The 24,768-nt window shown below is 35.8% G+C and overlaps 2 protein-coding genes across 4 annotated transcripts in view; both read left to right on the top strand.

Annotated features, from left to right (window-relative positions):
* LOC134226812 (dystrophin) overlaps window positions 1-24,768 on the top strand; it is a 156,236-nt gene that overhangs the window by 12,725 nt on the left and 118,743 nt on the right. Inside the window, exons 1-5 of one of the 2 annotated variants that reach the window (XM_062707819.1) lie at window positions 13,044-13,188; window positions 13,246-13,326; window positions 13,392-13,527; window positions 13,585-13,781; window positions 14,304-14,409. In XM_062707819.1, coding sequence (XP_062563803.1) covers window positions 13,309-13,326; window positions 13,392-13,527; window positions 13,585-13,781; window positions 14,304-14,409 — 457 coding nt within the window. In that variant the 5' untranslated portion in view covers window positions 13,044-13,188; window positions 13,246-13,308. Of the gene's footprint in view, window positions 1-13,043; window positions 13,189-13,245; window positions 13,327-13,391; window positions 13,528-13,584; window positions 13,782-14,303; window positions 14,410-24,768 lie in introns of those variants that run through there. The other variant, XM_062707820.1, reaches the window with a different exon arrangement.
* Window positions 1,863-4,221, top strand: LOC134226813 (dystrophin, isoforms A/C/F/G/H-like). Of its 2 annotated transcripts, none has more exons than XM_062707821.1 (3): window positions 1,863-1,938; window positions 2,495-3,367; window positions 3,885-4,221. In XM_062707821.1, exons 2-3 carry the CDS (start codon window positions 2,510-2,512, stop codon window positions 4,068-4,070), a joined length of 1,044 nt encoding a protein of 347 aa, XP_062563805.1. In that variant the 5' UTR covers window positions 1,863-1,938; window positions 2,495-2,509; the 3' UTR covers window positions 4,071-4,221. The 2 variants fall into 2 exon arrangements, with proteins under 2 accessions (XP_062563805.1, XP_062563806.1); XM_062707822.1 differs by lacking the exon at window positions 1,863-1,938 and adding an exon at window positions 2,256-2,382.

The raw sequence follows: 24,768 nt of genomic DNA, 5'->3' as shown, positions 1-24,768 counted from the left end.
AATTGCGAGGAAACAACAAAAAACTGTTTTTAGAACAATTTGGCACCGAATCTTTCGATTGCTTCGATACAGATCAATAGTTATTGGCAAAACTCAACACCCTGGGGCAATTCCAGTCTGAAAATTGCAAGCATTCCTACTTCATAATTGTTCTTCAAAGTGCGTGTACATCTGTAGTTTCCCAAACAAACGAAAAAAAAAATCATACATTCCCGAACAAATTTTTTTGTTTTGCATTTTTTGCCAGAATACGTATTGTTGGACGAGGATTCAGAATCAGGGGGAGAAGGTGGAGCACTGAATCCCTACCCCGACATGTCCGACATCTGGATTTGGTTCTAAAATGTAAACAACCAGTGTTAATTCTCTAAAACCTTTTTGTTATGGCGAGGCAATTTTTATGCACACTTTTGTTTTCGATATTTTATCAAAATTAACACTCAATCATGCAGCAATATAACTATGTGGTATGCTAGAGATACCTACTTGATTATATATATGAGGACTCGAAAAAAAAAATTAATTTGCAGTAACTAACCGAATATAAAAATGTTCGCATTAACGATTGCGCCCTAACACTGATTCTAAGCTTCGATGCAGTGTACACAAGCTTTGTTCGCCAGTGACAGACGTATGAGGCCCTTGTTCAGAATATATAAAAATCTCATTTTGGCCAAATATGTCACATATGCAGATTCTCAAGCAAATAGTTTATATACCTTATCACACTGTGAACAATTAATGCAGTACATAAGAGTCTTCTGTTCGACATTGTGGCTACGGTGTGAACGATGGATGGTTCTTCCAGCAGCTCATGCAAATCGTGGTTTATTTGCCTCGTCCACGTACCGTCCGCCATCTCACCATAGATGGTACGCAACACTTTCCTTTCGAAAATTTGAGGTGCGCGTCGGTCCTCCACGAGCATCGTCCAGGTTTCGTGTCCGTACAAGACTACCGGTCTAATGACCGTTTTGTAGATAGTCAGTTTGGTACGGCGGCGAACTCTATTCGATCGGAACATCTTGCGGAATCCAAAGTACGTAAGTATTTCCAGCTACTATGCGTCTCCGAATTTCTCTGCTGGTATCATTTTCGGCAGTCACCAGCCCAAGTACATAAATTCTTCTACCATCTCGGTTTCGTCACCACCAATGTAAACTCGCGGTGGGTGGCTCACATGGTCTTCTATTGATCCTCTGAAAACCTGGAGAAAACTAAATCGATGCCGTATGTACTCATGTGTTGATCATAGGGGATTGATAGTCTTTGGCGGTTTATTTCCGTAGGTTTCTTTTCTTCTTGTTGATGATTGCTTCTTGCTGTTTCCGTTCCTTGCATTAGCAGCCAATCCTCCAGAAGATTCAGAACATTTTTTACTGGAACAATGCCGATACGTCGAATGATACCATTATTTCACCTCCTTCGATGTATCCTGATTCCGACAGCTTCTGGGCGAACTCCTGGGTATTGAAACTTGATGTTGCCGAGAGAATGGAAATCTACCAACAGGTAAAGACGCGATTTTTGAATAAAAACCAAGGAAATGCTAACTCCTGGCTCTTTATGTGTTTACCTAAGGATTAAGTGTAACAAGCGAGTAGAAGTAAGCATGCAGTATAATAAGTTAATGTACTTAGATAGTACCTACCCCTAGTATATATTGTATAAGCTGCGATCATTTTCTTCAAGTATGAAACACCGAAGACAATCAAGTGGTGGATTTAAATGGGTTAGTACAAACACATCTTATGACGAGTTAATCTATTAAATATGTTGACATTTAGATTGCAATTTTTGGGTTAGATTTTGTAAATGCTTCATAGTTCTATGTATTTGTAGGGAACGCTATAATATACGCTTCATTTTGCAACTCACATGAACATGTGCTATGGAGAATGATAATCGGCTTAATATCAGATACAATCATTCAACCTGGTGGGTAATCGTTCTGCATGAACCATAAAGTACACTCTTCCTACGTTACAAACGATCGACGGCAATTCCGTATCGCTTTTAGTTTAGCTAGTATTTGAATTTATGATACTATTGTGTAGAGAAGAGAGGGACAATATAGCCATGTAATAACATTGTTTATATTCTGACATATTGTAAATTTAGTAACACTAATAGGTATATGTTATTCAGTATCATTGCCCATTTAGTCCTGTTTGGCGATTTTGTTCCTTTCTCCCTATCTTTGTTAACGCTTAAATTAGATTAGATTTCTTGTTGATTCATCTCTCGCTTTGAATTTGCAGTGAACATCTAAAATGATCATTTGTTTCGTCAACTGCATAAGTCTAAAAAAATGCGATGAGCGATTTTTATGAATCACACTCCGAAAGTGTAAATCGATTCAGAGTGTCAAGTCTTGCGTAAGTGAGTAAACATGGGGGAGTGTACTATTTCCTCTGTAAATACATTCTTGGAAAGCGCAGTCTTTATTTGAAAACTAGCTGGATATTCCAAAGTTTTATGTACGATATTGCAGGATGCTTTGAAAGAAATGGAATCGAATCAGAAGAGAGAATATCATGCAGAGTTTGTCGTTCTTAGCGACACAGTTCGTCAGCGGCGTGGTAGAACGCCCAATTCATCTCATCAAGAGAGTGATATGAAGGAAACATCAATGCAGAATATAGAACAGCAAAGTAATGTTCTGCCTGATCTTTTGCCCGCCACTTTTAGGCTGGCTGAAACGAGTGCCTTATTTTCACGTATATCTAGTGATAAACCATTACCACAGGGTGCTTCAAATCCGAAACCCATCAACTATCAATATAATGAATGTTCGGTTGTCGAAATCAAAGAGAAAAACGTTAGCACTAAAATGTCAGTTAAGAATATCGACACGGCTCTATGGGATACACCTCAGCATGGTCAAATAGTTGATACCATAAACATCTTAGAAACCTGCAACTCATTTGAACCTGAATTTGTTGAAACGGTACACATCGTAGATGCGTCATCTGATACGGACACTAGTTGTCCATCGCCTAAAACAGAACGAAAGCAGATAGATGCCAAACCATCAATAATGATGGATACTAGTACGCCTAAACAGCAACCATTAGGCGAACGACGACAGCCTTCAATAGATAGGCAACAATTACCCGGAAACACAATTTTTGGCTCAAATTACTCTAGTGAAGTGCGAAACGATGATCGAATCAATCTCAAAGATTTATTCACTAGCAAAGGGTGGCACACTTTGGATCCATCGGTTTACAACTTTTTCTGCGATGAACGGGACAGTTTTTACAGTTCCGATAAAGAAATTTATGATGAACCACTTGTATTCTCAGAGGATGAGGACATTCCACGGTATTCTATCGAAATGGCAACCGATTCGGACAGTGATACGGTATGGTTTAGAATTATTTTGATTTGAATTTCATCTCATTGTTTGTAAAAAAAATCATTAGATTGTACATTTTCGTTTTTCAAGTTTCTATTTATTCTCTACACGTTGGCAATTCTGTGATGGTATACAATGTATAACAGTCATAACTTTCGCCAAGATGAGTAATCGAGACGAATCTCGCACTTCGAACTACTTGGTAATATTAGTACTGGATTGTAACTGAAGATCAAGCACCATCGTCATATTTAATTTTTAAATGTTCTTATGTCGACAGTATTTTTTTATATTATTATTTCATGTGCATTTTTATTGTGCATTTACATTTGACAAGTTAAAGTTTTTCAATTTTTTGTAAGTGAAACTTAGCCAACTACTACCAAACTTTATTTTCAAGCCTATATTAGTATCTACGTCCAATAAGCGTCTGTTTTTTATTGTATGAATTAGCGCCTGTGTTATTATTATTGAACCATTTTATCTATTGACATGTCTATATAACATTTGAAAACAATTTCAGAGTCGCATCGAGACGCCAAATGCAAGTAAGTTGGGAGAAAAGAGTTTCAAGGTCGTCTCTCCAGGTGACCAGTCACCATTGAGCCCGATCGGGACATATCGATACGATTCGTACAAAAAGCTCACCTCTCTCGAGCAACGAGTGAATGAATTCGACAAAACGGCTAAATATATGATTAAAAGTTAGAGCAAACGCGTGAGAAAATCGACAACTGCGAAGATGGGCCCAGTGTGGTGGAGAATCTAAAATTGACCATTGCTCCAGATGCTGCCACGCTTATCTCCCAAGGAGATACACTGATTTTGAAACACATGGCAAGTCCAATGTACTGACTCAACGTTTGATGGATACACAGGCGCAACTGCGGGATAAATTCAAGGAAGTTCAAAATTCAAGGTAAACTCTAACTGCACTTAATCATATTTTAAAACGCTATCTATCATATTTTTTATAGAAACTATTCTAATAAAACAATACAACATCCAGTAAATTTAAATGAAAGCGATTGTTCGAACCATGAATACTCGCATCCGAAAGATATAGATCTCGAAGAAATATCGTCCAAAGTGCTAAAGCGAATTGGGGATTTGCTGGCAAAACCTCTAAGCAAGGATAATGAAATAGAGCTAACCAAACGCATACTGGACATCAAGGAGCGTCAAGAGGAAGTCAAGTTGGCTATTGGCGTTGCATCGCAGACGACGCCTTCAGAAAAGGTATCGAATACGATGACCAATCTCGAAAAGGTGAGTCTAAAATAGTTTTTCATTCATAATAATAATCATAATCTAGGTAGTAAAATGCGGGAAATGACAATGACAGAGGGCCATAATTATTTTTAATTGTTACTTGTAATTGAATTCAAGCGTATCGTAATCTACCTAAAGTACGTTCCTCGTAGAGAATTCTAGAACCAACCCTCACAAACAAGCTTTAAGGTGGTTATACAACAAAGCCACAAATCGGCCATCTTGGAAACCACGTGTTTTTTGTAGTGATTTTTCAAGATAACGAATTGAGAGAACAACAACGCCCAACGCCCTGTAGAGCTTAAAATACAAATTTATTTTTTTCTTGATCTGGTATTGTAGGCTTTCCAAACAGAATCAAAGTAATTTTCGCAACAATTTTCTTCTCCTTTATGCACTTCTTTATGTGATTGGCATTTGGCCTCATTACACGAACGTTTTGCCTCATGCCCTACGCTGCTGCTTGTTTCACTCGTACTCGTTGACAGCCGCATCTTCTCTGCGATTTCGTTTTCGATTTCTCTTATCAAGTTATCTATACTTTGTTGGCCATTGTTACCGTCATCGTTGTCGTTATTATAGGCCTCGCTGGCTCCAGTTGGGAACGCCACTGGAGTAATGTTTTTAGCGCTGTTGGTCTGTGTCGACATCGTTCAATTTTGTTGGCGTATGAGAAGTCACGGTGGTTGGAGCATTAGCTTCTTTGCGGTAGGCCACAAGTGTCGTATGATTGTCCACTACGATGTGTGGTGGTATTGCTTTCTCCAGCCTAATACGTACTACTCTCACACCATTCGACACTCCTGGGAAGAAATTTTTCCATACTTCGTTGTGGATAGAGATGACTTTGCCATATTGCTCAATATGATCAGATATGATTTTATTGGCCATTCGCGGCGGGAGATCGTGTCTCCTGATGGTGGTAGCGGGACCATCAACGTAAACTGGTATATTGGTATATAAACTGGTACATGTCATAACGCTTCAATGGGTACTATATAGTAGTGTACACCGAGATGTTCAAACGAGTGTTTGAGATGATGTTGTTTTTGTAGTCGTGGGGCTACGCGGGAGTCGTGCATCTCAACATACACGCAGTTTTTGAGATTGTGTTACTGGATAGTTTTAACATTCGCCATGTCAATCTTTATTTCTTCCTCGAGAAATTCCTTGACCTGGTCCAACGGCGGTCGCTATGGTAGGACACTGAAATCCACGACGAGAGTGTTCCTTCTGTGTGACATCTTGTGTCGAATGCAATTTTTCGGAACAAGAACGACACGAATAAATCAATGCAATAGACCAGATATATGAATTGTGCGGAAAGACGTCTGTCGCGCGCGAGAAGTGGCTGTCAACTGAAATCGTGTGGTGAATTTAAAATTAATGATTGTATAATCACCTTAATTAAGTCTCCCATTTACTACCAATAATGGAGTGTTCTGGAAAGTTGTCAAGAAGATTGCACTGAAAAAAAATGCCTAAGACAATACGGCTCAATATATTAAAAAGAACAAAATAAACCGTGGAGGCACCATATTTGACGCAGTTAAGAAAATTTTAAAAAGAATCATTATTTAAAAAATAATTCCAATATGGATTCGCCTAATATTCTGCATAACGAGCTTACTACTATTATAGAATGTGGAGAAATAATGAAACTTTGAAATATAGTGTATTTCTTAGTTTTTTATTCTGTTTTTATGTAGTATGATCTGTATGCTCTGTGACATGTAAGTGTTTTGTTAGTTTCATGAACCCTGCACATCATTTAAAATGCTTCTTATTTAGGTGTAAGAATCATGTCAAAATATATATTTACGGGAAAATTAACTTTTAAATTTCATTACATAACCAGCCTACCATGGTCCGTTGTATTTCTAATAAAACATAACTTTCTTTGGTAATCTGCAATTTTGAATCTATAAACTGAGAAGTTCGTATAGCTTCTGCCTAAACTGAGAAGAATACAGAAAACGCAACTTGTATATGAACGCTTTTAGAACCACATTGAAGCTACCAATCTGCAAGTGTTGCGTGACCGGCAGATATATCTAGAAAAATATGAGCTGCCCATCTATATACATTTTTTCAATAAACTGTTAACATAAACTGAAGCTTATATGAGAAAGGCAGCCATATTTTTGTTTGATTTCATATTCTGGGATGCACGACTAGTAGCGACAGAGTAAGAAATTGAAAATGTGTTCATTGTTTTGGTTTGTTAGAATTTCGTACAAAGAAAGCAAATTGAATTATATGATACTAATTTATATTAAAATATCGTTTTCTCACAAGAATTCTAAAACTAGCATATAAAAACAGCATAATTACCAAATACCTGTAAGAAACGCGTCAAAAAAACGCATCAAAATCGAAGGCAGCATAAGGCATACTATCATGGGCTGGACACTTAGTGGAATGATCCAATGTTGACTAATATTTAAAGTAGTTGAGAGTTAGTTAAAACTTAATGAATACATATTGCTTTTCCTAAGACTATTATTGAGGTTTATTAGCACTGCCTTGTCTATTCGTATGACAAGATTAATTGAACCGTTTGTTTGAGAAACTGCATATGTGACATTTTTGGCCAAAATGAGATTTTCATAAAAAAAATTTTTTTGTTCGGAAATGTATGAAGAATTTTTCGTTTGTTTGAGAAACTACATATGTCCACGTACTTTGAAGAGCAATTGTGGAGTACTGCTTACATTTTTTGCACTGAAAGTGCCCCAGGGTGTTGAGTTTTACCAAAAACTATTGATCTGTATCGAAGAAATCGAAAGATTCGGTGCAAGTTTGCTCAAAAACAGTTTTTTGTTGTTTTCTCGAAATAGTGTAAAATGGACTTATGCAGTTTCTCAAACAAATGATTCAATTAGGAACATCACAATGCATTGTGAGCCTAATTTGACGCAGAATATTTTGGGTTGAAAAATGCGTTCGAATGTTTCAATGTTCAACGTAAAAGGTAAAGGTTACTCATAATGCTCAGCTGTAGGTAGGACATAACTATAACTCTAATTTTTCTAAAAAAAAAATCGAGATTCACAAAAAAATGACATATTTCTTACACCAAAATGTCTCACAGGGTTTCAAAAAGTAGCAACTAGTGGTTTCATTTTTTTTATTTGACCTTTTTCTACATATTTACGTCAGTCTTTAGCAAAAGATAACTGTTCAAAATTAAATGCATTTTACAGGGCATGAGAGACTTATCGGTCCATTTTGATGAAACCATAGCGGCGTTAGTTTGTTTAAACAAAAGTGGAAGCCGAGAAGCAGCAAACATGCTGAGTGAGCACGAGTCTTTGAAAATTCTTGCAATGCTGAATGAATCATCTCCGTACAAAGGGTATTTTTGCTATTGAATTAAATTTTCGTTTTATAATAAATATTTTTTTGGTTTCAGGATATCAGATCAATCGGAAACTGTTCAAAACGATACCGTCCACGATATCAGTAGCAACAGTATCTCCAATGTGATTCGAAGTGCTCAAGTGCTATTAACTACTCCGTTGGATGATAGCTCTAAAGATAACTTGAATAAAAGACTTGTGATAGTACAGGTGAGCATATGGGATTCTGTCTTTGTGTCTTTATGTTTTGTGCTAATTTACATGAAATTTAATATATATGGAATTTTTTTTTCCATTGACTATACTATACTAAATTTAGACCGCTTTTAGTTTCTTTCCTGTTTTATAATGTAAATAAATATGCTACTCTTGTTTTATTGTTCTTCCTTTTATAATTCTTCTTCTTGGCATTCTTCTTCTTGTTGGCATTACATCCGCACACTGGGACAAAGCCGCCTCGCAGCTTAGTGTTCATTAAGCACTTCCACAGCTATTAATTGCGAGGTTTGTAAGCCAAGATACCATTTTTGCATTCGTATATCATGAGGCGGGTCTTCCACGAAAGGCTGAATCACATAAGGCTGAAAACTCGTAAGGCTGAACACGAAAGGCTGAAAAGTAAAAATCTCACATAAGGCTGAAATAACAAAAGGCTGACAAATCGTAAGAAACCAATATTAGTGGAAGAATTCACATTTGACGTTAAAAAGGACACAAACTAAAATGATCCGCAACCTTCTTGTGACTTCTTGTTGTCTTTCAATTTTTATACGGAATTCGTATTTCGTAGTCTATACAGCTCATGAAATTTTGATGTGCTGTCGTCGGGGGTGACAATGGGTCAAATGGGGGTGAGAATGGGTCAGAATGCATTGAATGTATCTGAGGGCAAGATAAAATATAAGAGACCTTTTTGAACGATTTTTCTCTACGACCTCCAGACTGCCGGTGGGAGCGATGACCCATTCTCATTCCCAGACCCATTGTCACTCCTGATGGCGGTAACATAGAATGGAACAAGACTTAATTGTTCTTGGATCTTGTATTTAGTTTTTGATTCTTGCTAGATTGCTTTCAATTTTTTTTTCTTTATTCTTCTCTCTTCTTCCTTCTTCTTTTTCCTTTTTTATTCTTTCTTCCTACCCCTGTTTTCTTCTTCCTCCATTTTCCTTCTTCTTTCTTTTTTTCTTTATTCTTGTTCCTCCTTTTTTCTTGCTTCTTCATTCTTCCATCTTTATCCTTCCTTCTTCCTTGTTTCTTCTTGCATCATCATTATTCCTTCTTTCCTCCTGCCTTCGTCTCTTTGAAACTTTTATTCCTTATTCTTTATTCTTTATTCTTCTTTATTCTTTATTTTTTATTCTTTATTCTTTATTCTTTATTCTTTATTCTTTATTCTTTATTCTTTATTCTTTATTCTTTATTCTTTATTCTTTATTCTTTATTCTTTATTCTTTATTCTTTATTCTTTATTCTTTATTCTTTATTCTTTATTCTTTATTCTTTATTCTTTATTCTTTATTCTTTATTCTTTTATTCTTTATTCTTTATTCTTTATTCTTTATTCTTTATTCTTTATTCTTTTATTCTTTATTCTTTATTCTTTATTCTTTATTCTTTATTCTTTATTCTTTATTCTTTATTCTTTTATTCTTTATTCTTTATTCTTTATTCTTTTATTCTTTATTCTTTATTCTTTATTCTTTATTCTTTATTCTTTATTCTTTTATTCTTTATTCTTTATTCTTTATTCTTTATTCTTTATTCTTTATTCTTTTATTCTTTATTCTTTATTCTTTATTCTTTATTCTTTATTCTTTATTCTTTATTCTTTATTCTTTATTCTTTATTCTTTTATTCTTTATTCTTTATTCTTTATTCTTTATTCTTTATTCTTTATTCTTTTATTCTTTATTCTTTATTCTTTATTCTTTATTCTTTTATTCTTTATTCTTTATTCTTTATTCTTTTATTCTTTATTCTTTATTCTTTATTCTTTATTCTTTATTCTTTATTCTTTATTCTTTATTCTTTATTCTTTATTCTTTATTCTTTATTCTTTATTCTTTATTCTTTATTCTTTATTCTTTATTCTTTATTCTTTATTCTTTATTCTTTATTCTTTATTCTTTATTCTTTATTCTTTGTTCTTTATTCTTTATTCTTTGTTCTTTATTCTTTATTCTTTTTTCTTATATCGTGTGGTTGGGATTCATTTCATCCCATCAATTTCAGCCTTTCGATACGTTTCAGCCTTCTGATACTGTCAGCCTTTCGAGACTTTCAGCCTTTCAGGATTTCAGCCTTTTGAGTTCAGCCTTATGAGCATTAAGCCTTATGTGTTTCAGCCTTTCGTAGGACACCCCATGATGCTAACACGGTGATACTTTTATGCCCAGGAAAGTCGAGACAACTTCCAAACCGAAAATTGTCTAGACCGGCACCGGGAATCGAACCCAGCCACCCTCAGCATGGCTACAAAGCAAGCCGCGCGTCTTATACTATCGACAGACATCTGATTTCCGCACAATGATTTTCGTATCACGCTGTACGCGTACAGTGACGAGATGACACACATCTTTTCTTTCTACCGTTGTATCTATTTGCCAGCTTGTTTTGAAACTGATTCTACCGCTTTCCAAAACTATATTTTTCATCAAAATGTATAGAAATCATAAACTGTTACTAAAGTTTTTTTATGTTTATTATCGAGACTTTCAGCCCAAGGCTGGCTCGTCTCGCATGTTACTATTGTTTTTATGGGCATTACACAATATTTACCCATATTTTTGAATAAATTGTGAATTCGCGTCAGCAGTTCATTCATCGATATGAAAAAGTCATAGTTTTCCAATTCTTCGTATAGGTATTTTAGCAGAAATATGCGTGTTCTTGCAAACATTCCGCAGGGCAAATATTTCTGCTGACGTTATTCACTCTATTCTATGGTTTGGGGTGATTTCAGTGCAAACGGCAATGATCGTTTTATTTCATTTGGACATTCTGAAGGATAAAGCCAACACCGTTTTATTTGGTTATAGATCCAATTTTAAATTTGTCCAAAACAACGGTACAAAACATTCTTTACATCTTAAAAAGTAGATGCTAACTAATGGCAGCTCAAAGATCCCGCATCCTTCCCAATCCCCAGACCTCATTCCAATTAAAACCCATGAGATCCTTGCACAAAATGTTCGAAATCACACGATACAGAACTCAAACCATTGAATATCATGCAAAAGTAACGGCAGATTTCCCGGAAACAACCCAAGAACTGACAAATTCAATAGGAAGACATCTTCATAGCGTAATTGTAGCAAACCTTGGGCTTACGAATAATTACAGTAATATCCCGATTTCATCACCCCCCCCCCCTGATGAATTTTGGGGTGATAAAACAGGGTATGTGACAAAATTGGAAAAAAAATATTTTCATTTTTTTATTCATTCCACAAATATGAATCATTTTATGCCTTGGAAAGACCAAATGCGTGAACGGTACCCATTATTTCTTGTCGAAATTACTTACAGAATATTTCCCAGGTACTTAGAAGTCGTTCGTAATAAACTACAGGTGGTGAAAGTAATTTCATGAAAATTAATGTTGTTTTTGGTATTATTTACGAAAATAAAAAAAAAGACAAATTTTTTTGGGGTGACAAAATCGGGTCGAAAACGTGACAAAATCGGGACGTGATAAAATCGGGTCGAAAACGTGATAAAATCGGGGGTAGACAAAATCGGGGAGTGACAAAATCGGGTCAACACTGTATTTTGTTGTGAAAAATTTCAAACAGAAAAACGAATTTTACTCAGTCAGCTTGCAAATGTTTGTTTTTATTTCATATGTCAAACGGCGTATTTGACATTTCAAAACAACAAATTATGTTCTGTTTCGTACAATACAACGGTCGAAGGGCAGGGTACGGAAATCATCGTGCTATCGTGATACCAGCGTGATTCTGGGTGACAGACATATAATTTTATGCTGTACAGTGATATTGGTATCACATATGTGTCACAAGTATTACCGTACGGCTAAGGAGGGCCCTTTTACAATTATTGTTCGCTTTTTTGCAAATAAATTAGATCCATACTATCATGACACACGATCACGAATCCAAAAACACCCTGATACAACAACATAGAGTCCACTGCTTTCGGCAAGGGACCGTTGTGATTCTTCATTTTGGATTTCCGTAGAAAAACCGGAAAAGTGTTGTCGCAAAATATATTTCATTCAGATAAATGTCTGATTCAGTTAGTTCTAGATTAATTAATATCGAGATGTTTGGAAATTACGAGTATACTACCAGCGTTCAATAGTTACTAGCCATGTGCTAGCCATTGCTAGCCATGTTACAATATATGTATTCAATCCGACGAGCGCCTGATAGATAGGCACCTTGACTTACAGTGTGTTATCATTCGTTTTATTGTCACTCAATCCATGAAATCCGCCTTTTGGTAGGCAATTAGTTTGTAACTTTACACGTTCAATTGCCGTGGGAATAGTAATTTTATCTCGTTTTCAATACTTAAGTCTGAAAATATTTCCATATGATTAAGGAAGGGTCAAAATCTCATTGTAGGTGGAGTAATCTGGGATTAAAGTATAAAAACCAAAAAGATTAAATTTCAAACAAAACAAAATCAAACATGATGATTATGATGATCCCGTCACATTCCCCTACAAAGGTTTGAGCGGTTTGAGCTAGACGAGTTATCGTTAAGGTAATTAATAATGATCGAATTAATCAGATTTGCCAATAACAAAAAAAAATGTGAAAATAAACAAAAATTAACAAATAATCCGTCCATTGTAAGCTTCTTGGGAAAGCTGTTCTTGTGTTTGCATAACCATGACAAAGAAAAGTGTTTTTCGAGCAGTAACATTGGACATGCGCATAGTAAAGTTCCAATGACATGTTATTATCATCTTGATCTGCTTGCGCATTGTCTGGCGCAAGCGCATATCACAGTCGCGTTATCCATGGCAGGTGTGGAACTTATAATCCCGACGCAGTTGGCATTCATTTTATAAATAACATTTTAAGGGCCATTGCACAAAACAAGCTTCAGTATTGATTGCAAAGAAGATACTAGTTTATTGTAATGTTTGCGTTCTATAAATATCTCGACCGAAAATATCCATACAAAATTGCACTGTAGAACATAGCGGTTCTCCAGAAGGTGTTTTTCGCATTGCTGATGTTTCGATTTAATTTTTATTCTATTTTATCTCTGTAGAAAAAACAAGAAGAGCTCGGGTTGATTGCAGAATCGCAATCAAATCTACAAAATATAGAAAACATGGATGTTTTGGAAAAAGTGAGTATACATTTTTTTCTTCTATGCTTTATTATACAGAGATGATGTGTTATATTATTTTATAGGTCACAAAGGAATTGTCGATGCATTGCGATGAAGTTGTTAATGCACTAGCAGCATTAAATCGTAGTCGCATTGACGAATGTGGCGAAAGTTACTCCCATAGTTTTGAAAGCCCAGCTAATACAAGTGATAATCAAGGTAATATTACTAATCAACAACTTTTTAAACAATATATATAAACGGTGTACTTTACAGAAATGAAGGGGTACGTGCCAGGTTCATTTGCAGCAAAGTCGCGTGCTAAGGTCGTGGCCACAGCTTTGACCAACAATTTTGACAGATCAGTTGCACAAATTACTGATTGGCTGGAAATGGAACGTGAGATGCTCAAGAAGCATTGCATTGTAGTTGGTGACAGCGACATGATTTTGGGTGCAATGGATAAACAAAAGGTATATTATAGTTCACGAAACAGTTTTGACGATAACAGCCTTGGACAATGAAAACCATTTAAACCTAATTCGATGCAATGAGCCTTTATTGATTTAACCATGGAAGTTCAATGAGAAAAGCAACTTGAAGTAATTTTACGTTGACAGAAAACTTGAGTAAGTCGGATCAACCTCAAGTAAGTTCGAATTGACTCATTGAACAGGCTTAAAATCAATTTTACATTTATGTATTTCGTTTACATGTCGAACCAGTAGTTCAGCGGTGAACTCTTTAGTATAAGAAAAATCACTCTGATAAAGTATATAGGAGGAATGACGGCTTTGGCAGTTTTTGTTCTATTATTGGCAGGGGGTTTTTTATGTCTGATTATGCTCAAATTTGGCCTAAACATTCTTTGCATATCAAAGAACATTGTGGCCACCCCTGCCAATAATAGAACAAAACCTGCCAAAGCCGTATTTTCCCCTATATAAACAAATAGTGGTGAAATAACTAACTTCATTTTATTTGTATCTTTCTAGAACATGCTAGTCGAATTAGAAACCAAGAAGCCTCATCTAGATGAGTTAGTTACCACTGCTGATAGTTTGAAAACAGAACTTAATAAACAATATCTTCATAGTAAAGGTGAGTGTTAGTTGTAATATTGTTACGTTTTAAAGCCATGCTTTGTTGGACTCTAAATTTTCGAATTCAACTACATTTCAATCAGATACTTTGCTATAGCCTTTTTACAAAAGTGCCTTAGCTTAGCGAATACATGCAAAGCCATCCATCCATACCATCTTCTTATTGTTTGTTGGCATTACATCCCCCTACTGGGACATTACCGTCCCGCAACTTAATGTTTATAAAGCACTTTCACAGTTGAGCAATTTCTGTGAAATCATGATTTTTTTTTCGAGATTTCAATTTTGTTTTTTTCTTTTTACTCTGAAATTTTGCATATACCGTGGAGGTACCATATTTTGCGCATTTAAGAATATTTTGAAACAAAATCATTGTTATTGAGAAACCATAATGATTCATGAATATATTTATGCAGTAGATGTGTAACTATAATCCGCGGAAATCTATGAATCGTGAAAATTTTGATTAAATTGATTAAGAACATATGTTCCTAATTGTGCGCACAATTTTAAAAACTCAGTTTATAGGTAATTTTATGTCTCATGTAATTTGGTTTTGAGCATTTATACAAATATTTCATTACTTTTGCACGTTTTAAGTCGAGTTAAGTCGAGTCAAGTACGAGACAGTGAAGACGGCCTCACAGTTGAGGTCGAAATATGTAAAGTATAACAAAACTTAGTGGAATTAAATGGAAAATATGTTTCCTTGCCAAAACAGTTGCTACGTACAATTTGGGTTGACAAGCCAGGCTTATTGTACCTATGGATTCCGCGCGCACAATTAGGAACAGAAAGTAAATTTTGTGCCATGTTCTGCGCAACATAAATTGTTTTCTATAAGCCAGAGATTATACTCTGAAAGCCAATTTTTCATCATATGAAAGCAACAAATAGTCTGCTAAGTGTAAAAGTTCAAATATTTTTTTGGTCAAATTCGAAAAAAAAAGTTTACGATCGTTTTAGCACTGCTAAAATGGAGGCCATTTTTTGACATTTTTCGATTTTACCGATTTTGTTTTTCTTAATATTACCGTTATTAACGCTAATTTATTGCCTTATTATCTGCCCATGACAACAATAAATTTCCAACTTTTTGATGACAATGTAATGTAAATGTAAGAATAACAGTAAATAAAATTAGAAAAAATGTTTTAGTGTCAAAGTACGCAGAATTAGGAGCCGCGCAGAATAAAGCACGCTCAGCCTAACTTTTGACAAGGGCCTAACCAAAAACACCTTAACACTTTAAAAAAATATAACTTGAAAACGGCTTGTCCGATCGTTTTGGTGTCTTCGACAATGTTTTAGGTAATCATTGGGGCTATGTACAAAAAATATACACTGTGAAAATAAAAGTTCAATCATTGAAAATAAAACTTAAAATCAATTTTCTCAAAAACGAATTTTTCAATATTTTTTATGTTTTGATATGTTGTAGCAGATAATATAATTCAATACCAAATTTTCCAAACGACTCGACGTTTGAATTGTTTACAAAAGCAGGTAAACAATTCAAACGTCGATTTGTCGAATCTGAGAGCATTTCCACGCAAACCAACACCATCTTGATGGTGTTGGTTTACGTGGGAGTGCTCTTAGATTCGACATATCGACGTTTGAATCTTTGTTTACAAAAGCAGATAAGTTGTTTCAAAAATTTGGTATTGATATGTATTTTTTTGCACTATGGGTCATAAGAAATTATGGACAAAAATGTTATACAATTATACAAAATAAAACTTATTTCAATTTTGTCAAAACGCAAAAACAAAACCAACTATCATTTTTTGCAGTAGTTTTTACCTCGCATATGAACAACAATAAGTTTGTCTGTTTATCTGTGACAGAAAAATATTTTTAAATAAATTTGAATCTCAGTTCCATTCCAGTTTCAAATCCGGTCATAATTACAACAAGCCAGTCGAGCAGTTGTGCTCATTTCAAAAAGTGCTCATAAAATATAACTACAACTCTGCCTTCCGAACTGCTAGTTTCAGTTTCAGTTTGATTTCCAAACACGCCATACAAAACCCAACAGCATTGCGACCGGCCTTAGGGGCAAGCCAGAGCTAAACGCGACGAGCGATGCGACGCGAGTTACGTGAAAGAATAACAATCATTATCCACAGGCTGTCAAATGTCGCATCGCACGTCGCGTTTACTCTGGCTTGCTCCTTAGGCGTATTTTCAGCACTAGAATTGAGGAAATTCTGTTTTTTCTTTTAAAATATTCTTGTCGAAAATACTAAAGGGTTCTCATCAAAATCTTTGGAGAATTCCTGTCGAAATACCTGAAGGAACGCTGCATTTTTTTCATTTTAGATAAGGTACACTGGGGGAAGTGGGAAAGGGGGGTAAGTGTAAAAATCGACTCGAAAAATTGGAATTGTACATATTTTACAGTTTTTAGCACACCAAAACACTGTGCAAAATTATACTTTTATGTTCTCACTAACACCATGTTCAAATTTGTGTTATACACACACTAACACAGTTAACGCTGGAGCTGTCATTTGAGGTTCCAAGAAAAGGTAATATTTGCATTAATATAATCAATTCTAATTCACACAAATTGTCCCTTTTTCCAGTGAGTTTAGGTCAAACTAAGGTAAACTAATCACATTCAATTTGTAGTGGTTTGTTCCATGATAGCAAATAAGTGAAAGATTTTACACTTACCCCTGGTATAAAAAAACTGCGGGGAAGTGGGTAATGTTCTGATCACTCAAATGTTTATTTCTGTTCAGGATTTATTTGAACAGCTGTGGATCTTACTATGTTTCTTCTTTGTTATCATGGTGTTTTCAGTGGTAATTAGACTAATATAAATAAGAAAATTCCTGATTAATCCACCTATCGTGTTTTAGATATACTAGAAAACGTATAAGAAAGATAAAAAATAGCACTGATGGGTGAATATATTCCATTATACACATTCCTTTATATTCATAATAAATTTCGCTGTTGTATGCAATTTGTTGCGAACAAATCGGTTAGGGACAAGAGCGTGCAAACAGGTGAAAATTGTGTACGTGTTTTGCGCACACACATACATACAAACACGCACACACAGACATCATCTCAATTCGTTAAACTGAGTCGATAAGTTTATAACATTGTAAGTCTAATTCTTCCTCTAGAAAGTTCGGCTCTGGGACGAGTGATCTTAGTGATCGAGAAGGCAAAATCAGCCCTCCCCTTGCTATTATGGAGCATCCATAAATTGCGTAACGCTTAGAGGGAGAGGGGGGGGGTGCCCGAAGTGTGACAATCCATACAAAAAGTTTAACTGATTCATACAAAAAGTGTGACATAGGGGAGAGGCGGGGGGTTGAAAATGGCCAATTTTTGCGTTACGTAATTAATGGATCTTCCCTTACAAGAATTCCTTGGGACCTATTCTGTTAATCCAACGAAATTTTTCAAGAAAAGATACTCAGAGCAATTACCGTTTTGATTTTAATTATAAGTCAGTACTCATCACAATTGAAGGTCAAGATAACAACCATTCCACTGGGGTAAGTGGAAAACAACTCCTAATTTTCAAATCTATTTCCTTAAATTTCAAGCGATCAAAATGGTATGAAATAACACACAGGTGCACTATGGGGAATTCTCATACAAATGGGCGGCCAAAAATATTTGTTCAATGAAAACTGTTTCTATGCAACATATATTATGTGAAGGAATATTTTAGACCTTTTTTTTTAACCCTTTAAGGGCCATCGTTAACCCTTTAAAAATGTCAGGAGCGAAAAAAAATTGTTTTCAATTTTTTTCGGCATTTTTTTTGTTTATCTCTAATACAGCATGCATAAAATAGCAAATAACCATATTTCTAGTAATAGTGTTGTTCATTATCTAATCATTACGAGGTATAGAAAATAAAAAACACAATTTTCAAGAAAACTTTGATTGCAGCATTCTCGTAAAAGCGCAAATATGCGCAAGCAAATCACTCACTAAAAGGTTGTACTAGGGTTATATTTCAATCCCCCATTCACAGATGAGGGGACATTTTGGGGACATTGGCTTTGCGGGACCATTTTATATCAATGATTTTTCATAATGAAAGTTATTCTTCTACAACTTTTTGATTTACAATGTTATGAAAACTCATATGTGAATATGTACGTTATGTGGAGGATATTGATTTGGAAAATGTATTGGAGGTAACCACTTTCCCTTCGATGGGACTCGAACCCATGACCCTACAGTACGCTAGACTGGTGCTTTAACCAACTAAGCTACGAAGGACCTCCGTCGGCCTTCGCAACCTAGCGGCTACTGAACGAGCTCGAGATTCCCAAATTGGACGCATAGTCAAATCACTCGCAATCCATTTCTCAAACCAACACTTCCACATGTGTATGGTACACGTCCACATTAGAGGAGCGTGAGTATTTAGAATGTCTGGCGGCTATACACATTCTTCATCAGCAACAGTACTGATCAAGTGAGGTTGTGTAAGCTATTTGCCAGTCGGTCGTCAAGCTCAGACCCGACCGCATTGCGTAGGCAAGAGCACGCAACTCAGGTTCAGTTCAATCAAAGTTAATTGCCTATTCGTCTGAGCTTTCCAAATCAATATCTTCCACATAACGTACATATTCACATAGGAGTTTTCATAACATTGTAAATTAACGTCCAAGTCGGGTGGTTTAATCCCCTGAAATAGGCAATTAACTTTGATTGAACTAAACTTTTTGATATTAATCTTCGCGTGCTAAACAAGCCAAACTATCGAAAAGCTAAGGTTTTAAGCTTTGAAATGGTATATAAGACTTTATATTTGGTTCATAATATACAAATCAAAGTAAGAAACGATTTTAAATGTTTATCAGCTTTTTCACTTCGCCAACCCTTATAGCCCTTAAAGGCTGCCTTACACCTCGGTTAAATTTTCCGCCGGAATTTGGTCTCCGTGTATTTTAAAGGGGGCCGGGATTTTGATTTTCCGTGTCCAAATCCCGAAAACATCGCATATGCAAAAAAGCATGGGGAAAAAATCCGCGGATCAAATTCCCGAGGTGTGAGGCTACCTTAATGGCCACCTATTTTTAATGCCCCATAATGATTAATTACACTTAGATCATACAAACTGATTTTACAATAATTTAAACACTATCGACTTTTCCTTTTCCACTTTCTTCAGATATAATATTTATAAAAATATGCAAATATATTCATAGCTTCGGTGGGAACCTGATGGCGATCCATCACAATATATTGTACTTTGAGTGTTTGGGACAAAGTCGATCGCTACTAAACTTAGATGCAATAGCCATACGCTATCAATCTGAGTTGTTGTAGCAATTATCGGCAGGTAAACAAATACACTTCAATACTGTGGGCTACAATAGAAAGCACGTACTTGAAAATAGATAATATGCATTACTGTGATTGATCCGCAATTTGGTTTGGGTGGTTGTACCGGATTTATCACATTACCACTAAGATAACTTAATGAGGTGGAAAAATGTTCGAGCATTTTTGAAAAGAAGCTCAAATTAGAGAAAATAGATGAAGGGACTTCGGGATTAGTTACGCCAATGCATTTGCCTTGTCTAAACGTTGCATAACACGCAGAGCACACGCTTTGCTACATTCGACGACATGGAATTGCTCGGGCATTTTGCTTTTTCTCATTCGAAAGAACTACTGTTCGTTAAAAAGGAGCGTAGAAAAACTAGTTATTTTGATCCGTTCACTAGCAGGTTTGCCACCTCTAATCACGATCTTTTACAGTACTGCAGTCCCGATTCGGGATGTGTTTGCCCCGGTTAATGCAATGGTGGATGTGGATGTGGTGGATCTTTAAAGGTAGGCGTTTGCATGGAATAAAGCAATAGTGGAAGTGATTAAATGCAGGCGCTTGCCGTGATTAAGACAATGATGGATGTGGTCTCTTCTTTAAAGGCAGGTATTTGCCCGGAATAAGGCAATTGTGGATGAGATCTCTTCCTCAAGAGTATTCGCTTGCCCGTAGTAGATGTAGGCGTTTGCCTGGAATAATGCAATGGTGGAAGCAATCCCTACTTTAAAGGAACGCACTTGCCCTGATTAAGTCAATGATGAATGTGGTCCCTTTTTTAAAAGTAGGTGCTTATATGGAATGACGCAATGGTGAATTTGATCCCTTTTCAAAAGTGAGCGTTTGCCAGAAAAAAAGGTCACGGTAAATGTGATTCCATTCCCACTATAAACCATCCGCAAAAAAGTGAATTTGGCTGCGGCAGCCGTCGAAATGCTGCTTTAAAAAAAGAGAAACAAAACTCTGCAGAAAAATAATAGGAAAATGGATTGTTTATGAATAAAATATGATTTATTACCACAACATCTAGGATGTCCACTAAATCGATTAGTACTTTTGCCCAATTTATTAGTAAATAAAATTATTCATCAGAAAAAAGTATGATACGCAGGGAAAATATCGTTTAATCATGAATTTCAGTGACATATTTCACTGACCTCGAAATGCTTCTTCATTTTCAATATGGCCATCTTGAAATTTGATAAGAAAAACACCGTCATAAACTCTTCGCACTGTAAACATTCTTATGGGGGCAATTCGTTTGACCACATTATGACCAAACATTGGAGCTTTATTCAAGTGTTGAAATTTGGATTTATTACAATCTTCATCACAAACATAGATTTATTCATATGGTCAATAGGCATTTTACGTTTGAAGCTTTTTTCAACAGATTTATGAGATGTTTATTGATAGCAATTAGAGTGGTGCAATAAAATAATATAATATAATATAATAAAACGGTGCAATTACCTATGCTGTCATAAGTCCGCAATAAGATTAGATAAATCCAAGAAGCATGGAAATCGTTACTTGGAAATGGTGGGTGTGATTCGTCCCTTGGATGTAGGAGTTGACTCAGAATAAGGCAATAGATTTGATTCTTTTATTCGAAAAAGCATATAGCCTTTACGTATACTTAATATACGAGAAAGGTAAAAAAAAGGTTTTGTCTGGCATCAAGCAACACGAATTGAGATTCCTTTTTAAAAAGTAGGCGTTTGCCTGGATGAGTCAATGATGCATGTGATCCCTTCCTCCCTTCCGTTTATTCGTCCTTCCGAAACATATCGACCACAGTAGGGGAGGCGGAACTTTAACTTTTGAGCCTCTGGACCGTATTTTGACTAAATTTCAGAAGAAGCTACAATAAATCTAGAAACTGGTCCCAGTGGCCCGAACAGGGGAAAAAATGCTGAAGAAAAACGTAAGAAAAATAAACGCTCTATGTTGTCGAATAGAGCTCCCTATTATTTACCCACTATTAAGAATTTCCTTCCTGAGACATCTATAAAGGTACCTAGTATGGGCTCCCTGCATCTTCACTAGTATATGTTGAACTAAGATTCCTTTCCATCTTTCTGTGATAGTAAGGACGTGACCAGGTATACAACTTCTGTATTGGAAAAGGAATTAATTCCAGGTACCAATTTGTGACATTATGCAGAAGATTGCTCCATTGAGCATTGTATAGCAACCCACGATTTGTACAATCACTTATGCTATGCTAAGAAGATTAAAAAGGAAAATGAATAAAAAAAGAAAAAAAAGTAGAAATAAGGAAGAATGAATAAGGGAGATGGAAAAAGGAAGTGTTAAGTCAAACGGCATTGGGCCAAATGGCCTAATAACAAGTAGGACACGAAGACAAAGCGGCAGATCCCCTCTTTTGAGGGAGTAGAGTACACACCGATTTGCATCTATGTATCGATCTATCTTTCTGTGAAACTAACTATTTAAGTGCGTTTGGTGCCGCACAAGACATTTAAATTGCATAATTTACTTTTCAACCCCTCAAGAACTAACGAACATTAAAAAAAGTGAAGTGCTGAGCTGTAATTATAATAAAAAACACAAAAAAAATCGTTGGTAAACATAAATTAATCGTTGGTAAAATTAAGAAATTGAATTAGTGATTTATTTAGTGATTAGTGAAAGTATAGGATTGTTGAATTTGCCAATGCAAAAACTTTACTTTGGCTGCACTTGCTTGGGGTGCATGTTCTGGACACGAAAACGGTATCTGTCATGACTTGGGTCTTGAATGTGCTTGAATTTCGGGCGAGCTCACCAGAAGTTGAGGCGCAGCTCAGCGATACGTTCATTCAGGTGTTACGCTAGTGCACATGCTCATGGAACAGGGCCGATTATTTATCTGAACTTCTATCCACATCTTCGGACCTGACTTCAAAAAAGACAGGATCTCCGTCTTCGACCAGAGGTCGTACAGACTGAACACTTAACACCTAACATGAGACAACGGACAAAGGGCCCCTCCTTAGCCGTGCGGTAAGACGCGCGGCTACAAAGCAAGATCATGCTGAGGGTGGCTGGGTTTGATTCCCGGTGCCGATCTAGACAATTTTCGGATTGGAAATTGTCTCGACTTCCCTGGGCATAAAAGTATCATCGTGTTAGCCTCATGATATACGAATGCAAAAATGGTACCTTGGCTTAGAAACCTCGCAGTTAATAACTGTGGAAGTGCTTAATGAACACTAAGCTGCGAGGCGGCTCTATCCCAGTGTGGGGATGTAATGCCAATAAGAAGAAGAAAAAGATGAGACAACGAACAGTACACCCAGTGAACCAGTAGAGAATTTTTCGGATTACGAAAAGTTTTCTCCTTACCAGGGCGGGAATCGAATCCACCACTCCACAGTACATGCGTTTAGACGATTGGCGTCGCTAACCGCACGGCCACTAAGCCTACTTATTATTTTTTAACACAATATCATATTGTTTCACATTACATTTATTTCATATAGTGAAACTGGAAATTCATCTCATGGCTCCGATATTCATCCAATCAAAAACAAAGCAATGGAAAAGTATTTGATTTTGTTCCTTATTTTTGTGATTTGTACAAAAATACATATGAGAGAGTAAGTTCTGAAAATGTATTGCGAGAGTTCGGCTGGTGCCCGGTATTGGGAATTTGGTTTTATCAGTACCCGCTAAGCTGCGGAGGACGACGGAGGTCCTTCGTAGCTTAGTAGGGAAAGCACATGTCTAGCGTACTGGTTTTGTGGGATCAAACCCCACCGAAGGGAGCGGTTACCCTCCAATACCTTTTCCGAACTAAATCTATTAGAGTAGAGTGGGGCAAGAGTACGCACTTAGTTTTCAATCGATCATGTGGCCCTTATGAAGCAAGCTTCTGCATATCAAATCAGTGTCGATGATTCATATACTCTTCCTTTATGTTGCCCAGTGGAAAACATATTGAAATTATTGAGATTCGTTTTAGTAGAACCCTTATTGCAGGACAAGTGAAAAACGCACTCTTACCCCACCGGTGGGGTAAAAGTGCGCATCGGGTGGGGTACCCGAGCAAAGTTTGAAATCAAAATGAAATCAAAATTTGCTGTCTTGATGTAAATTATTTGATTACTCCAGTTGATCTCGTTTTGTATGGATTAACGGTTAACACAGCAGAAATGAAAGCATATTTTTACACTGCGAAATCATACTGAAAACAAATTTTGCTATCAATGAAATCAACTTGATTACTAAATTTGATTTCATTAGATTTTAAAATTTGATAACAAGATGAGTATTCAATTAGATTATTTTTATGAGCATTCATAACAACAACAGCATATTTTGTTTGCAGATTGCTTTTCATTTTCGTAAAACACACATTAGATAATCGACAGCATAAGTTGATGTAAAGCTGCTATCATTATGATAACTGAGGAATGCATATTGAAAACATTTTGCGATATCAGTTTGTATTAACTAGCAATTGACATCAAATTTTGTTTTCAATATAATCTCAACAGCAGAGCTTAATATCAATTTGCTCTCATTTTGTTAACCGACTTTGCTCGGGTAAGAGTACGCATTTATCCAATCATTTGCTTTAAGTATATATTAACACAAATAAGAGTTAATAACATTTAATTGATGTTTAATGAGCATATATTAGGTAATGTTTAAAGATTACGTAACTCTTAAAGGGGGAGGGGGTCCTAAAAATGTGCATTTTGATAAGAAAAACCATTGTTTTTTATATATAGAAAAAACTACAGAGGTAAAAATATATATCAGGTTTTGTGTGGCGTATACAAAAGCATTTTCCTTAAAGAAAGTACACCAATCACGTAACGTAAAATTTGGCTATTTCATAACCCCTCTCCCTATCTTACACTGTTTGTATGAATCCTCTAAAAATTATATGGATCTCCACACATCTTGCAACCCCTCCCAGCCAAACGTTGTGTAGTTTATTAATGTTTCTTTTGATTAAATGAAATTATCATTTAGATGAAATTGTGTTTTCGTACTATGTTTAGGTGTACAACAAGTCCTAATACA

Source organism: Armigeres subalbatus, chromosome 3 (genome assembly GCF_024139115.2).
Source record: "Armigeres subalbatus isolate Guangzhou_Male chromosome 3, GZ_Asu_2, whole genome shotgun sequence".
In the NCBI taxonomy this organism is placed as follows: Eukaryota; Metazoa; Arthropoda; class Insecta; order Diptera; family Culicidae; genus Armigeres; species Armigeres subalbatus.
The sequence above is the reverse complement of the archived record's forward strand: the minus strand, read 5'-3'. Positions and strand labels throughout refer to the sequence as shown.

Coding starts and splice junctions, on each gene's coding strand:
- LOC134226813 (XM_062707821.1), top strand. CDS start 2,510: ATGGAATCGAATCAGAAGAGAGAATATCATGCAGAGTTTGTCGTTCTT. Junction 3,368..3,884: donor CCGATTCGGACAGTGATACG/GTATGGTTTAGA, acceptor AAACAATTTCAG/AGTCGCATCGAGACGCCAAA.